This window comes from Pantherophis guttatus, chromosome 18 (genome assembly GCF_059756535.1).
Source record: "Pantherophis guttatus breed Tessera chromosome 18, ASM5975653v1, whole genome shotgun sequence".
NCBI lineage: Eukaryota > Metazoa > Chordata > Lepidosauria > Squamata > Colubridae > Pantherophis > Pantherophis guttatus.
Window position 1 is genome coordinate 3,615,484 of NC_142080.1, and position 15,274 is coordinate 3,630,757.

The window sequence follows — 15,274 nt, forward strand, 5'->3', positions numbered from 1 at the left end:
CAGGAGGTTGAAAACGTTTCTTTCGGGTTCGCTTACAAGGACCCACCGACTCTCCCCAACGTGCTTCATATCAGTGGGGTGTCTTTCGGTCAGGGGGACCCCCGTGGGACCAAACAAGCCTCTTTATCCAATGTGGGACAAGGGAGCGCCGAAAATAAAGAACGCACTGAGGGGAAGGCCTTTGTGGCTTGGCGCCTTCCGAGCTTGGGTCCGTGGTGGGATCCTCCCAGCTTAAGAATTGGTTCGATGATCACGCGTCGGCGCAGTTTGAACTTCTGGGTTTCTTCAGAGGAGTAACACAGCTGATTCGCGGGGCAATCAGCTTTGCCGCACGAATCAGCTGAGGAGATAAAAGTAGGAAAATAGCGCGGACAGGCGGATGGGCCTAGCTGAACATTGGGACGAAACCGGTTTGCTCCCAGCTGATCATCGGAGCTACCGGTTCGCCTGAACCGGTCTGAACCAGTAGAATCCCACCACTGGCTTGGGTGTGTGTTTGTGTGTTTGTGTGTGTGTGTGTGTGTGTGTGTGTCATCTCTGTGGTGTGAGTTTTGCGTGCCTGCTGCGTCTGGAATGCGTGTGCAATTCTAGGCACCAAAGACCACGAGGAGTTCACCGCCTTTGCTACTCCGCGTCGCTCGGTGTACGGAGCTTGTAGGTTTTCATATCCCGAGAACATTTTAAAGCTGTTTGGGGGTTTCTGGGTTTTTTTTTTTTTCTTTTTTTCTTTTTAAATCGACGTTCGGTTTAGTTCGGTCAATTGTACCTCAAGAGTTTTCAATAATAAAGAGAGACTCGAAGGAACGGCTTCGGCGTGTTTATTGCGAACGGCCACAGCAAAGGATGGGAATCACGGAGTTGTCTATTTTGTGTTTTAGTAGGCCAGAAATATGCGAAAAAAACAAGAATATATTCTGAAATGGTCCCTTTTTGGGGAGGGGGGAAGAAAGGAAGGAAGCAAGCAAGCAAGCAAGCAATAGAGAAGAAAGGAAGGAAGGAAGGAGTATAGGATAGAATAGAGAATAGAATAGAATAGAATAGAATAGAATAGAATAGAATAGAATAGAATAGAATAGAATAGAAAATATGGAATGGAATGGAATAGAATAGAATAGAATAGAATAGAATAGAATAGAATAGAATAGAATAGAATAGAATAGAATAGAATAGAATAGAATAGAAAATATGGAATGGAATGGAATGGAATAAGAATAGAATAGAATAGAATAGAATAGAATAGAATAGAATAGAATAGAATAGAATAGAATAGAATAGAATAGAATAATAGAATTCTTTATTGGCCAAGTGTGATTGGACACACAAGGAATTAGTCTTAGGTGTATATGCTCCCAGTATACATAAGGAGAATAAAATACATTCACGAAGAATAAAAAGATACCACACTTAGTGATAGTTAAGGTGACTAATAAGCTATCAAATTATACTAGGAAACAAGTAAAAATAACATAAATTGAAAGATACAAGCCACAAGGTTACAGTCGTAAGTGGGAAGAGATGGATACTAGTAAGGAAGAGAAGAATAATAGTAATACAGTCTTAGTAAATTATTTGACAGTGTTGAGGGAATTAGTTGTTTAGCGGAGTGATAGCATTCGGGGGGGGGGAAATGTCCTTGTGTCTAGTTGTTCTGGGGTGCAGTGCTCTATAGCGTCGTTTTGAGGGTAGGAGTTGTCCAGGATTGAGGGGTCTGTAGAGGGGTATGGATGTAATGGAGGGAATGAGGGATAGAAGGAAGGGAAGGAGGGAGGAAGGAAGGAAGGAAGGAAGGAGTATGGATGTAATGGAAGGAGGGACGGATAGATGGGAGGGAGGAGGGAGGGAGGGAGGGAGGAAGGAAAGAAGGAAGGAAGGAAGGAAGGAAGGAAGGAGGGAAGGAAAAGCAGAAGTGGGATGGAAGAAGGAAGGAAAGAAAAGCAGGAGGGAGGGAGAGAAGGAAGGAAGGAAGAAAAGAGAGATAGATTAGGGAGGGAGGAATAAAGGGAAGGAAAGAAGGAAGGGAGGGAAGGAAAAAGGTGGGAGAAAGGGAGGAGAGGAAAGGGAAGAAGAAAGGTGAAGGAAGAGAGGAAGGAAAGGAGGGAGGTGAAGAAAGGGAGGGAGGAAAGAAGGAAAGAAAAGAGATAGATTAGGGAGGGAGGAAGGAATAAAGGAAAGGGAAGGAGGGAAGGAAAAAGATGGGAGAAAGGGAGGAGAGGAAAGGAAAGAAGAAAGGTGAAGGAAGAGAGGAAGGAAAGGAGGGAGGTGAAGAAAGGGAGGGAGGAAAGAAGGAAAGAAAAGAGATAGATTAGGGAGGGAGGAAGGAATAAAGGAAAGGGAAGGAGGGAAGGAAAAAGATGGGAGAAAGGGAGGAGAGGAAAGGGAGGAAGAAAGGTGAAGGAAGAGAGGAAGGAAAGGAGGGAGGTGAAGAAAGGGAGGGAGGAAAGAAAGAAAGAAAAGAGATAGATTAGGGAGGGAGGAAGGAATAAAGGAAAGGGAAGGAGGGAAGGAAAAAGATGGGAGAAGGGGGAGGGGAAGGGGGGAAGGAAGGTGAAGAGAGGAAGGAAAGAAGAAAGGGAGGAAGGGGAAGACAGGGAGTGAGGGAGAATTGGAGAAGGAAGGAAAATAAGAAAAAGGACAAAAGGAAAGGAAAGGGGAAGAAAGGAAAAGTAAACAAAAAAGAAAGAAAACGGAAGGAAAGGAGGAGTGATGATTCTCTCCGGTGGGTAATTATCCAAGATTTATGATTTCTAAACTAATTTTAAAAAAACCTTGACCCTGCCAGATGTCCCGGCTACAGTATGCCCCCCCAGCCCCCCAAGGAAAAGAGCCATTCTGGTATATTTTTGCTAACGGATCGAGCACCAAGGCAGCTTTTTCACGGACGTCTTTAAGCCAAAGGCCGAATCCTTTCAAATCCCAGCCGACAAGCTGCGAGGATGCAGAGCGCAGCCTTCAGCAACAGGGAGGGGAGGGGAAAGGGGGCGCAGGTGTTGTCCTGGCGTGAAGGTCAGGGCACCTGTTGCACTCGCATGATGTTGGTGAAACCAGTCCCGGGTCTCCATCCGGTGACAACGATCACCACGTCTTCCGAGCGGAGGAAACCTCGGATGCGGCCTGGAAGGGACACCGAGAAAGGTGACTCAGAGAAGGAAGGGGAAGGGAAGGGAAGGGAAGGGAAGGGGAGGGAAGGAAGGAAGGAAGGAAGGAAGGAAGGAAGGAAGGAAGGAAGGAAGTGGAAGGGAAGGGAAGGGAGGAAGTGGAAGGGAAGGGAAGGGAAGGGAAGGGAAAGGAAGGAAGGAAGGAAGGAAGGAAGGAAGGAAGGAAGTGGAAGGGAAGGGAAGGGAGGAAGTGGAAGGGAAGGGAAGGGAAGGGAAGGGAAAGGAAGGAAGGAAGGAAGGAAGGAAGGAAGGAAGGAAGGAAGGAAGTGGAAGGGAAGGGAAGGGAAGGAAGGAAGGAAGGAAGGAAGGAAGGAAGGAAGGGAAGGGAAGAGAAGGGAAAGGAAAGGAAGGAAGGAAGGAAGTAGAAGGGAAGGAAAGGGAAGGGAAGGGAGAAAGGGAGGAAGTGGAAGGGAAGGGAAGGGAAGGGAAAGGAAGGAAGGAAGGAAGGAAGGAAGGAAGGAAGGAAGGAAGGAAGTGGAAGGGAAGGGAAGGGAGGAAGTGGAAGGGAAGGGAAGGGAAGGGAAAGGAAGGAAGGAAGGAAGGAAGGAAGGAAGGAAGGAAGTGGAAGGGAAGGGAAGGGAAGGGAAGGAAGGAAGGAAGGAAGGAAGGAAAGGGAAGAGAAGGGAAAGGAAAGGAAGGAAGGAAGGAAGTAGAAGGGAAGGAAAGGGAAGGGAAGGGAGAAAGGGAGGAAGTGGAAGGGAAGGGAAGGGAAGGGAAGGGAAGGGAAGGGAAAGGAAGGAAGGAAGGAAGGAAGGAAGGAAGGAAGGAAGGAAGGAAGGAAGTGGAAGGGAAGGGAAGGGAGGAAGTGGAAGGGAAGGGAAGGGAAGGGAAAGGAAGGAAGGAAGGAAGGAAGGAAGGAAGGAAGTGGAAGGGAAGGGAAGGGAAGGAAGGAAGGAAGGAAGGGAAGGGAAGAGAAGGGAAAGGAAAGGAAGGAAGGAAGGAAGTAGAAGGGAAGGAAAGGGAAGGGAAGGGAGAAAGGGAGGAAGTGGAAGGGAAGGGAAGGGAAGGAAGGGGGACGGGAAGGGGAAGGGGAAGGAAGGAGGGAAGGGAAGGAAGGAAGGAAAGGAAAGGAGGAAAGGAAAGGAGGATGAAGAAAGGAAGGAAGGAAAGGAGGGATAAATAGATAAATAAGAGAAGGAGAAAAAGAGATTATAACACACACACACACCTATATATATACACAGAGAGAGAGAGAAATGACAGACAGACAGAGGAAAAGATGTTAGATAAAATAGATTAGATGGATAATAGAGATAGATAGATGACAGACAGACAGACAGATGGATCAAATAGAGAGAGAGAGAGAGAGAGAGAAGAATCCATATAAGGGAGAAGTATGTCAATTCAACAGGTGGTGTGTTCCGGCAAGGCAGGTCAGCCTAGAAGGGGCTGTACCGGTGGGATAGCAGCCAGCCAGCCCGTCCTAGAATCCAACCAAAGGCCCCAGAGTCCCTGAGGAGAGAAACAAAACAGCTGCTCCAACTCACCCATCTCAATCCCAAACTGCACCCGGCGATCGACATCTTCCGCCCAGGAGTCCTGTGTAGCCCCACCGTGCCACACCACCGGGAAAATGCCACGGCTGAGGTGAGCTTGGCGGGCCACCTGTTCGTCATGGGTCACGGCGATAATGAGAGCCCGGGGTCGGTAGCGGGAGAGGATCTGCGCAGTCCTGAATCAGGAGAGAAGGAGGGTGGGGGGGGAGAGAGAGATCCAGATGTGAAAATGAAACAGAATCACCAAATGTGTGTGAAATTCGAACCCGGGACTTTGGTTCTTACTGGCTTCTTAGTATGGGGGGGAGGGATATGGGCTCAGAGCAGATCCGGCAGGTTGGGAAGCAACGGAAGGAAGGAAGGAAGGAAGGGCAGAGAAAAGGAAGAGGAGAGAATGGGAGGGAGGGAAGGAAAGATATAAGAAAGAATGGAGGAGAAGGAAGGAAGGAAGGAAGGAAGGAAGGGCAGAGAAAAGGAAGAGGAGAGAATGGGGGGAGGGAAGGAAAGATATAAGAAAGAATGGAGGGGAGAAGGAAGGAAGGAAGGAAGGAAGGAAGGAAGGAAGGAAGGAAGGAAGGAAGGAAGGAAGGGCAGAGAAAAGGAAGAGGAGAGAATGGGGGGAGGGAAGGAAAGATATAAGAAAGAATGGAGGAGAAGGAAGGAAGGAAGGAAGGGCAGAGAAAAGAAAGAGGAGAGAATGGGGGGGAGGGAAGGAAAGATATAAGAAAGAATGGAGGAGAAGGAAGGAAGGAAGGAAGGAAGGAAGGAAGGGCAGAGAAAAGGAAGAGGAGAGAATGGGGGGAGGGATGGAAAGATGTAAGAAAGAATGGAGGGAGAAGGAAGGAAGGAAGGAAGTTTAGTTTAGTTTGTTTAGTTTTATTGAATTTGTATACCGCCCTACTCCCGAAGGACTCAGGGCGGTGAACAGCCATAGAATAAAACAATATAAATACAAAATTTAAAATAGAATAAAATGAATTAAATAATTTGTCTGAACAAATTTAAAACCCCAATACTTTAAAACCAAATTTAAAATTTCCATTTAAAAAGGGGAAAGAAGGAAGGAAGGAAGGAAGGAAGGAAGGAAGGAAGGAAGGAAGGAAGGAAGGAAAAGAGAAGACAGATTTGTTGTTGTTAGTCGCAAAGTTGTGTCCGACCCATCGCGACCCCATGGACGATTAGGAAGGGAGAAATATAAATATATATAGAGAGAGAAATGGATGGATGGATGGATGGATGGATGGATAAGATGGGAAGGATGGAGAGAGAGAGAGATGCAGACATACAGACAGACAGGGGAGGGAGGGAGGGAAGAAAAGAGAAAGGAAAGGAGGGAAGGAAGGAAGGAAAAAGTAAAGGGAAGAAAGGAAGGGAGGGAGATGGAAGAAATGGAAAGAAGGAAGGGAGCGAGGCAGGGAGGGAGGAAGATGGAAGAAAGGGAGGGATCCTTGGGTACCAACTCCGGTAAACATGGGGATGATGGGAAATTCTATGCAATAACATTCGAATGGGCCACTAAATCTTTCTCCCCTTTTACTGATTGGCAGACCAAAAGAGACAGATCCAGGCTGTCTGATGGTGAGCCAATCACATCAGTGGTCAGTACAGGACCCCCGGCATTAAAGGTGCCAGCTGACCACCTAAATCCTCCAGCTCTGAGCTTCCCTTGCCTATCACCCCATTTCAAAGCTTCGTTTTAAGCCAATGGGTTAAATGAAAAAAACTTCCCGAGAACCGCTTTTTCCAACGGCGGGTGATCGCGCGGCCAAACGGCGGTACATCCGCCGTCGTACTGCCACAACTGGCCGTACAACTTTCCGACAACCCCGTCCATCCACGCGGGAACGCCGACCTCCATCCTTTTCGTAAGGCTGCCAGCAGCCCGAGGGGACCCTCGCCCGCCCTCGTCCAACAAGCAGGAGAGGCCCCTGTGTCGGGCTCACCCCCTCTTCTCACCTGCCGGTCGCGGTGAGGACCACGATGGCCGCGGCGCAACATTTGAAGGAGGCCTCCACGGCACCGACAGCGGTCACCTCGGTGGGGTCTTGGCTCAGGGGCGTCAGGCGCCGGAGCTCCTGGAAGAGTTGATGGTGGAACATGGCGGCTTCGGCCTCTCGGGCGATCTGCACGTTAAGGAGGGGGAAATGTAGAAAGCTCGTTTCCACGGAGTTGGCAACTTTCCGTCGTGAGCCTCAACGGTTTTCATGATTCCTGGATTCCTAGGCGGTCGTCTGTTTTCCTCTTCCCACCTCCTCCCTCCTCCCTCTTCTGTTATGGCCATGCTCAAAACAATATTTTCAGGGGTAGGCTGCTGGGGGTTCGTAGGGGTTCGGCAGAACCTCTAGCTAAGATTCTGTGCAGTTCAGAGAACCCACCCCCCAAATCCCGCTCCTGGCTGGCCCCGCCTACCCCTCCCCTCCCAGGAGTCCCCACATTTTGGATGTAGGTAAGTGCAGGGTGCACGCGGACACTCGGGGAAGGTGAAAAACAGGCCTACCGGAGGTTCAGGAAAGACCTCCAGAGGGCCCGTTTCCGGCCTCCAGAGGGCCTCCGGAACCTGGGGAGGCCGTTTTCGCTCGAGGCTCGAGGAAAGTCGCCCGTGGTGCAGGAGGCCAACTAGGCCACGCCCACCATGACCACGCCCACCCAGCAACAGGGCAGAGAATCCCTTGCTAAAATTTTTGAAGCCCACCCCTGAATATTTTGCTTCGAAGATTCCTGGATTCCTAGACTCGTCGTCTGTTTTCCTCTTCCCTCCTCCTCCCTTCTTCCTCTTCTGCCGTGCTCGGACCACCCTCCGTTTCCAAAAGGGAAGCCCCCTCCCACACACACTTACCGCATGCTGCATTCGCACAGCCTCCACCACGTAGGCTCCCTTGGCCGTCTCCCCGGATAGCATGATGCAGTCGGCCCCGTCCAGAACGGCGTTGGCCACATCGCTGCTTTCGGCCCTCGTGGGCCGAGGTTTCTTCACCATACTCTCCAGCATCTGGCAGAAGAGAGTGGCGGCTCAGCTGCAGAGACTGAGATGCCGAAGTGGGGCGGGGCATGCTGGCTGGGGGATTCTGGGAACTGAAGTCCACCAACCTTAGAGCACGCTGGCTGGGGAATTCTGGGAACTGAAGTCCACCAACCTTAGAGCACGCTGGCTGGGGGATTCTGGGAACTGAAGTCCACCCACCTTAGAGCACGCTGGCTGGGGGATTCTGGGAACTGAAGTCCACCCACCTTAGAGCATGCTGGCTGGGGGATTCTGGGAATTGAAGTCCACCCACCTTAGAGCATGCTGGCTGGGGGATTCTGGGAACTGAAGTCCACCAACCTTAGAGCACGCTGGCTGGGGGATTCTGGGAATTGAAGTCCACCCACCTTAGAGCATGCTGGCTGGGGGATTCTGGGAATTGAAATCCACCCCTCTTAAAGCCTGTTGGCTTTTGCATCCCTTCTGTCCCACCTGTTGATGGAAGGTAATGCCCTAACCTTCCAGGTGTGGCATTTGGTGCATCTCACCTGTGTGGCACAGATAACCGGTTTGCCTGCCCGGTTGCAACGGCCAATCATCATCTTTTGAGCCAGGAAAACCTTCTCGGAAGGGATTTCGATCCCCAGATCCCCACGAGCTACCATGATGCCGTCACTGGCTTCCAGGATCTCATCAAACCTGGAGACAAAGATTACAGCCCAGCTCAACCCAACGACGGGTAATTCTCAATGTATGACCGTCCATCTAGTAACCAAAGTTACAACGGCACTGGGAAAAAAAGTGACTCCTGAGGTGGTCCTCCCACTTACGACCATCGCAGCACTCGCCACAACTGTGCGGTCCAAATTTGGGTGCTTGGCAACCTGTATTTACGACGGTTGCAGAGTTCAGGGGTCACGTGATTCCCCGTTTGTGACCTTCCCACCTGGCTTCCGACAAGCAAAATTAATGGGGGATGCCGGATTCGCTTAACGACATGACTCACTTAGCAACTGCAGGGATCTGCTTAACGACCAGGCCAAAAACAGGTAATATAATCAGGGATCAGTCTTTTAACAATCGCTTAGCAACAGAAATTCAGGTCCCAATTGTGGGCCATAGCAGGGGTGGGTTCTAAAAATTTTTATTACCGGTTCTGTGGGTGTGGCTTATTTTGTGGGTGTGGCTTGGTGAGGGAGGTAATGTGACTGGGTGGGCGTGGCCAACTTTTTTTTTTTTTTTTACTTTTAAAAGCATTTTTTCTACAACCTTAAGAGGTTGCAGAAAAAAATGCTTTTAGAAGCCTCTGACGATCAGGCAATTCAGCTGGGATCGTCAGAGGCTTTTAAAGGCATTTTTTTTCCCTACAACCTTCGGCCAAAGAGGTTGTAGAAAAAATGCCTTTAAAAGCCTCTGACGATCCCAGCTCAGTTGCCTGATCGTCAGAGGCTTTTCAAAGCATTTTTTTCTGCAACCTCTTAAGGTTGTAGAAAAAATGCCTTTAAAAGCCTCTGACGATCCCAGCTGAGCCGCTCGAGTATGACGGGTTAAGTCCAGAAAAAGGAGCTTTTGAGGATTACCTTTTGACTCCCTCGTGGCTTTCGACCTTGCTGATGATTTTGATGTGACGCCCACGTTCTCCCAGCGCCTGTCGGATGCCAATCACATCCTCAGCCTTGCGGATAAAGGAAGCGAAGATCATATCAACCCCCTGTTGCACCCCGAACTCCAGGTCGTGTCTGTCCCGCTCTGACAACGCCGGCAAGTCCACTTTAGCCCCTGGCAAGTTGACTCCCTTCCGGCTACAGAGCATCCCGCCGTTCTCCACCTCGACGACACAACTGTCAGCGCCTAGTGGTTAGGTGCAGAAACAAAGGTTGGTGAGGAATGGAGACACAAGATAGAGATTTCCAGATTTCAATTGGTTGGGGGATTCTGGGAGTTGAAGTCCATCTCTCTTAAAGCACACTGGCTGGGGAATTCTGGGAGTTGAAGTCCATCTATCTTAACTCAAGCTGGCTGGGGGATTCTGGGAGCTGAAGTCCATCTATCTTAACTCAAGTTGGCTGGGGGATTCTGGGAGTTGAAGTCCACTCACCTTAAAAGATGCTGGCTAGGGGATTCTGGGAGTTGAAGTCCATCTATCTTAACTCATGCTGGCTGGGGGATTCTGGGAGTTGAAGTCCATCTATCTTAACTCATGCTGGCTGGGGGATTCTGGGAGCTGAAGTCCACCCCTCTTAAAGCACACTGGCTGGGGGATTCTGGGAGTTGAAGTCCATCTATCTTAACTCAAGCTGGCTGGGGGATTCTGGGAGTTGAAGCCCACCCCTCTTAAACCGGGGTGGCTGGGGGATTCTGGGAGTTGAAGTCCACCGATCTTAAAGGATGCTGGCTAGGGGATTCTGGGAGTTGAAGTCTACCCATCTTAAAGCATGCTGGCTGGGGAATTCTGGGAGTTGAAGTCCACCCATCTTAAAGGATGCTGGCTGGGGAATTCTGGGAATGGAAGCCCACTCCTCTTAAAGCACGCTGTCTGGGGAATTCTGGGAGTTGAAGTCCATCTATTTTAACTCAAGCTGGCTGGGGGATTCTGGGAGCTGAAGCCCACCCCTCTTAAAGCATACTGGCTGGGGGATTCTGGGAGTTGAAATCCATCCATCTTAAAAGATGCTGGCTGGGGGATTCTGGGAATCGAAGCCCACCCGTCTTAAAGTTGCCAAGATGGAGAAGCACTGATATAAGTAGAGAAAGAGATCCACCCTACCAGTGGGAGAACACTTACCGAGTTCCTTGACCAGCAGGGAGATCAGCCCATCGTCAATAAAGATCCTCCCACCGACGTTAACAACTTTCGGCAAGTTGGCGTAATCCACCCAAATATTCTGCGAATCACATTGTTCTCGGAAAGCTGGATCGGTGGTCACAATCAGGCGGGATCCTTTAACCAGTTCGGCTTCTTTATTCTCGCCCTGTCAAAAGATCACGAATCGGATGCAAGGTAGTGTTACTCCCTTAACGACTGGGCGTCGCTGAACGACACCAATTGGGGCCGGGGGATTTATCCCTCAATCTTACCCCTTTAATCAACCCTGTCCGGATTTCAGGGCCTTTGGTGTCCAAAGCGATGGCCACGGGCCGGTAGAAGAGTGGATTCCTGGCAAAGCTTTGCGTGGCTTCCCGGATGTTTGCAATGGACTTTGCGTGGTACTGAAATGAAATGAAAATTTTTATTTATTTATTTAAATTTATATAAAATTGATTTCATTCAATTTATTTTTATTTTCTTCATTTAAATTGAATTCAAGGTCTGCACCCCTTCATTGCCATCTCAGAAAACCAACCTTCCTCCCTTCCTTTCCTTCCTTCCTCCCTCCCTCTCTTCCTTTGACTTGTTCCTTCCTCTCTTTCTTCCCTTCTAATCTTTCCCTTTCCTTCCTTCCTTCCTCTCCCCCAATTTGTTCCTTCCTTCTGCTCTCCTTCCTTCTCCTTTTCATTGTTCCTTCCTCTCTCCTTCTAATCTTTTCCTTCTTTCTTTCCTTCCTTCCTTCCATCCCTTATTCCTATCTTCCCTTCTAATTCCTCCTTTTCCTTCCTCCCTCCCTTCTAATCCCTCCTTCCCTCATTCCTACCTTCCCTTCTAATTCCTCCCTTTCCTTCCTTCCTTTTTTCCTTCCTTCCTTCCCTTCTAATCCTTCCTTCCCTCATTCCTACCTTGCCTTCTAATTCCTTACTTCCCTTTTAATTCCTCCCTTTCCTTCCTTCCTTCCTTCCTTTCCTTCCTTCCCTTCTAATTCCTCCCTTTCCTTCTTTCCTCCCTTTTCTTCCTTCCTTCCCTTCTAATTCCTCCCTTTCCTTCCTTCTTTCCTCCCTTTCCTTCCTTCCTTCTTCTAATCCTTCCTTCCCTCATTCCTACCTTCCCTTCTAATTCCTTACTTACTTCCCTTCTAATTCCTCCTTTCCCTTCTAATCACTCCTTCTTCCTTCCCTTTCTTTCTCTTTTCTCTTTCTCATTCTCTCATTCTCTCTTTTCTTTTCTACTCCCTTCACTCCTCCCTCACCTACCTTCCTTCCTTCCTTCTCCATCTGTTTATATCTATTCCTTCCTCCCTCCCTCCCTCCCTCTCTCACTGATACCTCGTGCGATCCATGCGAGAAATTCAACCGTGCGATATTCATGCCGGCTTTGATCATTTCACGTAACATCTCCACCTTTTGCGAGGCTGGGCCTACAACGGAGAGGGAAGAGATAAAACTACTTTCTGGGAGTCTCCTCAGGGCCCCCCTGCAAGACAGGGCCCCAAAATGTACAGGACCCCCTGCCGTCTGCCAGGACAATCCCTCCCTTCCCCAATTCTCCAGCCCTTTTATAGAATAGAATATCAGAGTTGGAAGGGAGCTTGGAGGTCTTCTAGTCCAACCCCCTGCTTAAGCAGGAAACCCTACACCACTTCAGACAAATGGTTATCCAACCTCTTCTTTAAAACTTCCATTGTTGGAGCATTCACAACTTCTGGTGGCAAGTTGTTCCACTGGTTAATTGTTCTCACGGTCAGGAAATCTCTCTTTAGTTCTAAGTTGCTTCTCTCCTTGATTAGTTTCCACCCATTGCTTCTTGTCCTTCCCTCAGGGGCTTTGGAGAACAGCTTGACTCCCTCTTCTTTGGGGCAGCCCCTGAGATATTGGAAGACTCATGTCTCCCCTAGTCCTTCTTTTCTTAAACTAGACATACCCAGTTCCTGCAACCGTTCTTCGTATGTTTTAGCCTCCAGTCCCCTAATCCTCTTTGTTGCTCTTCTCTGCACTCTTTCCAGAGTCTCAGCATCTTATTTATATCATGGTGACCAAAACATTTGATTTCCCCCCCGCCACAAGCATCCTTCTTGCAAAACTACGCAGGGACCACCGAGGAAGGAGTGTGCCAGCTCTGTCCTTTCCCGTCCCTTTTCCCATAATTTATTTATTTTATTTCAAATTTATATACCGCACCTTCTCCCGAGGGACTCAGAGCGGTGTACAGCCAGATTAAAAACATACAATACAAACATTAAAAACAGTTAAAAGGATATATGTTAATTTGGCCCCCGTTTAAGATAACCAACCAATTAAAAATATTTAAAAATATGTTGAAAAATAATGCAAGCGACGTCTCACCAATGGTGCAGACGATACTGGTGTTCCGGGCGGTGATGGGCTCGGAGTCAATATCCAGCAGGCACAGATGTTCCAAAAACGTGTCGGCCATGGAGGCAGGAAGCTGCTGCCGTTGGAAGAAAGCCGTGCCCAGCTCCTGGGCAAGGGTGGCCATGTCTTGGGAGTGGATCCGGGCACCTGCTGGTGAGAGAGCGAAAAGATGTAGCTGGGCTCGCTTACTGAACAATGCATAATTAGATACAGATGAACAGAGTGGGAAGGGACCTTGTAGGTCATCTAGTCCATCCAAGCAGGAGACCCTACACCATTTCTGACAGTTGGCAGTCCAGTCTCTTCTTGGAAGCTTCCAGGGATGAAGCTTCTGAAGGCAACTTCTATTTCTATTCCATCGGTTGATTGTTCTCACTGTCAGGAAATTCCTTCTTATTTCCAGGTTGAATCTCTCCTTGTTCAGTTTCCATCCATTGTTCCTTGTCTGGCCTTCAAAGGTGCTTTGGAAAATAGCTGGACTCCCTTCCTCCTCTCCGTAGCAGCCCCTCAAATATTGTGGCGGCCCTCAAATAATTAACGGCAGGGTCTCCAACTCTGGCGTTTGAGGTCTATGCGTTCTGCCCTTACAGAAACCCACCCACCCTTTTTCCCCCAGCACCAGCTTGGGACCCACCGTCCATCTTCCTCCTCCTCCTTCTAAAACGTCTTGTCAGTTTCCACCTCGAAGTTAATGCTGACTTTCCTAGTTAAACAATAATTAGCTGAGTCCCAAGTCCACCCCGTTCCTCGTAAGGGATGCCGTCCAACTTCCAAGCTGGTCTGTCTCAAAACGCCTTTATTATTCCGTTGTCCAATCGTATTTTTTACCCTAATTGTTGTATACCTCTGGCAGAATGAGGGGGGGGGGATTTCTGCTTTTCCCCCCGGAAGATGCAGGCAGCAAACTTTACTGGGGGTTCCCCCTTCCCCTTTTATCTTCATTGGAACCCTCCGAGGTAGGCCAACTCAGAGAGAGAGGGAGAGGGAGAGGGGGGGAGGGAGCGCCTGGGAATGTGCAATGTTCCTTGTGCACTTCTTTGGTTTCCTCGGAAGAAGAAGAGAAGAAAAATCTGGAGAAGGAAAGAAGAATAGAGTACAAAGGGAAGGAAACTAAAGTGACGGGGAGAAAAGGGAAGGAAGGAAGGAGAGTGGAAAGGAAAGGGAGGAAAGGGGAAGGAAAGGAAAGGAAAGAAAAGGAAAGAGAAGTGAAGGGAGGGAAAGGAAAGGAAAGGAAGGAAAGGGGAAGGAAAGGAAGATAGAAGACAGGAAAGGAAGGAAAGGGGAAGGAAAGGAAGATAGAAGAAAGGAATGGAAGGAAAGGAAAGGAAGAAAAGAGGAAGGAAAGGAAAGGAAGGAAAAGAAAAGGGAAGGGAAAGGAGGGGAAGGGAAGGGAAGGAAGGAAAGGGGAAGGGAGGAAAGGAAAGGGAGGAAAGGGGAAGGAAAGGAAAGGAAGGAAAGGGGAAGGCAAGGAAAGGAAGGAAAAGGGAAAGGAAGGGAAAGGAGGGGAAGGGAAGGGAGGAAAGGGGAAGGAAAGGAAAGGGAGGAAAAGGAAAGGGAAGTGAAGGGAGGGAAAGGAAAGGAAAGGAAAGGGAAGGGAAGGGAAGGAAAGAAAGGGGAAGGGAGGAAAGGAAAGGGAGGAAAGGGGAAGGAAAGGAAAGAATGGGGAAGGGAAGGAAAGGAAGGAAAAGGAAAGGGAAGGGGAGGGAAAGGGAAGGGAAGGAAGGAAAGGGGAACAAAGGAAAGGAAAGGAAAGGAAAGGAAAGGAGCTAGTAAGAACTTTTGAAACAAATCTGGGTGAATTTCAAAAGCATTTTCTTTCTTTCTTTTTCGGCACAGAGTATCCAACTCAGCAATGTTGCAGATAACTTCCTACCCTTGCTTTATTTATTTTTCTTATTCTACTCTCTGCCACTCTTGGCGTTACCCAACCAATTAAGGGACCGTTGGAAGTTTTACAAACAGCACTGAAAAAACAATGTGACTTTTCTGACTTCCGTTCCAGCTGATTTTCCTGCTTCTCTTCTCTTTTGCAACCTCTCCGGATCTGACCCAGGGAGATCTTAGCAGATATATATATATTTTTTTCCTCTGCTCTGTAATTTGAGAGCAGAAAAACGCACTTAAGTCTTCCCACACTGCCTCCCCTGGTGCAACCTTCACCCAACTTGAATGTTTTGCTGCAAAGGTCACAATCCTTAAAACAAGCTTTGAATGTCAGGACAGCCACATCTTCCCTGTTTTGCAACTGGAGTCCTCAACCTTTGCTCCCTGGCCTCCCCCTTTTTTCCCCCAGCCTCTGGGAGGGGCAGCCTCATCCCAAGCCCTGGCTGGCTGAGAAAATATAAAAAAGGCAGAGGTCATACATGCCTGTTGAAGTCTTTATTTTCCCCTTTTTTCCCCCTGTTTTCTCCAGACTGCTGGGGAGTGGTAAGCAAAGCGGAAAAAGGCAGCTGGACTAAGAGCTCTGGGCCGTCCCC

At 48.8% G+C, this 15,274-nt stretch overlaps 1 protein-coding gene across 4 annotated transcripts; it reads right to left on the bottom strand.

The window, feature by feature from the left end:
- Window positions 1-802: 802 nt before the first annotated feature.
- On the bottom strand, window positions 803-15,266 carry PKLR (pyruvate kinase L/R). 4 transcript variants are annotated; one of them, XM_087881385.1, is made up of 11 exons: window positions 15,161-15,266; window positions 12,768-12,944; window positions 11,751-11,842; window positions 10,692-10,823; window positions 10,399-10,585; window positions 9,194-9,464; window positions 8,162-8,312; window positions 7,488-7,640; window positions 6,608-6,774; window positions 4,643-4,827; window positions 803-3,111 (listed from the first exon to the last, which is right to left on the bottom strand). In XM_087881385.1, exons 2-11 carry the CDS (start codon window positions 12,919-12,921, stop codon window positions 3,005-3,007), a joined length of 1,599 nt encoding a protein of 532 aa, XP_087737511.1. In that variant the 5' UTR covers window positions 12,922-12,944; window positions 15,161-15,266; the 3' UTR covers window positions 803-3,004. The 4 variants fall into 4 exon arrangements, with proteins under 4 accessions (XP_087737511.1, XP_087737510.1, XP_087737508.1 ...); XM_087881384.1 differs by having other exon boundaries at window positions 12,768-12,947; window positions 15,161-15,264; XM_087881382.1 differs by lacking the exon at window positions 15,161-15,266 and adding an exon at window positions 13,432-13,453.
- Window positions 15,267-15,274: the final 8 nt, after the last annotated feature.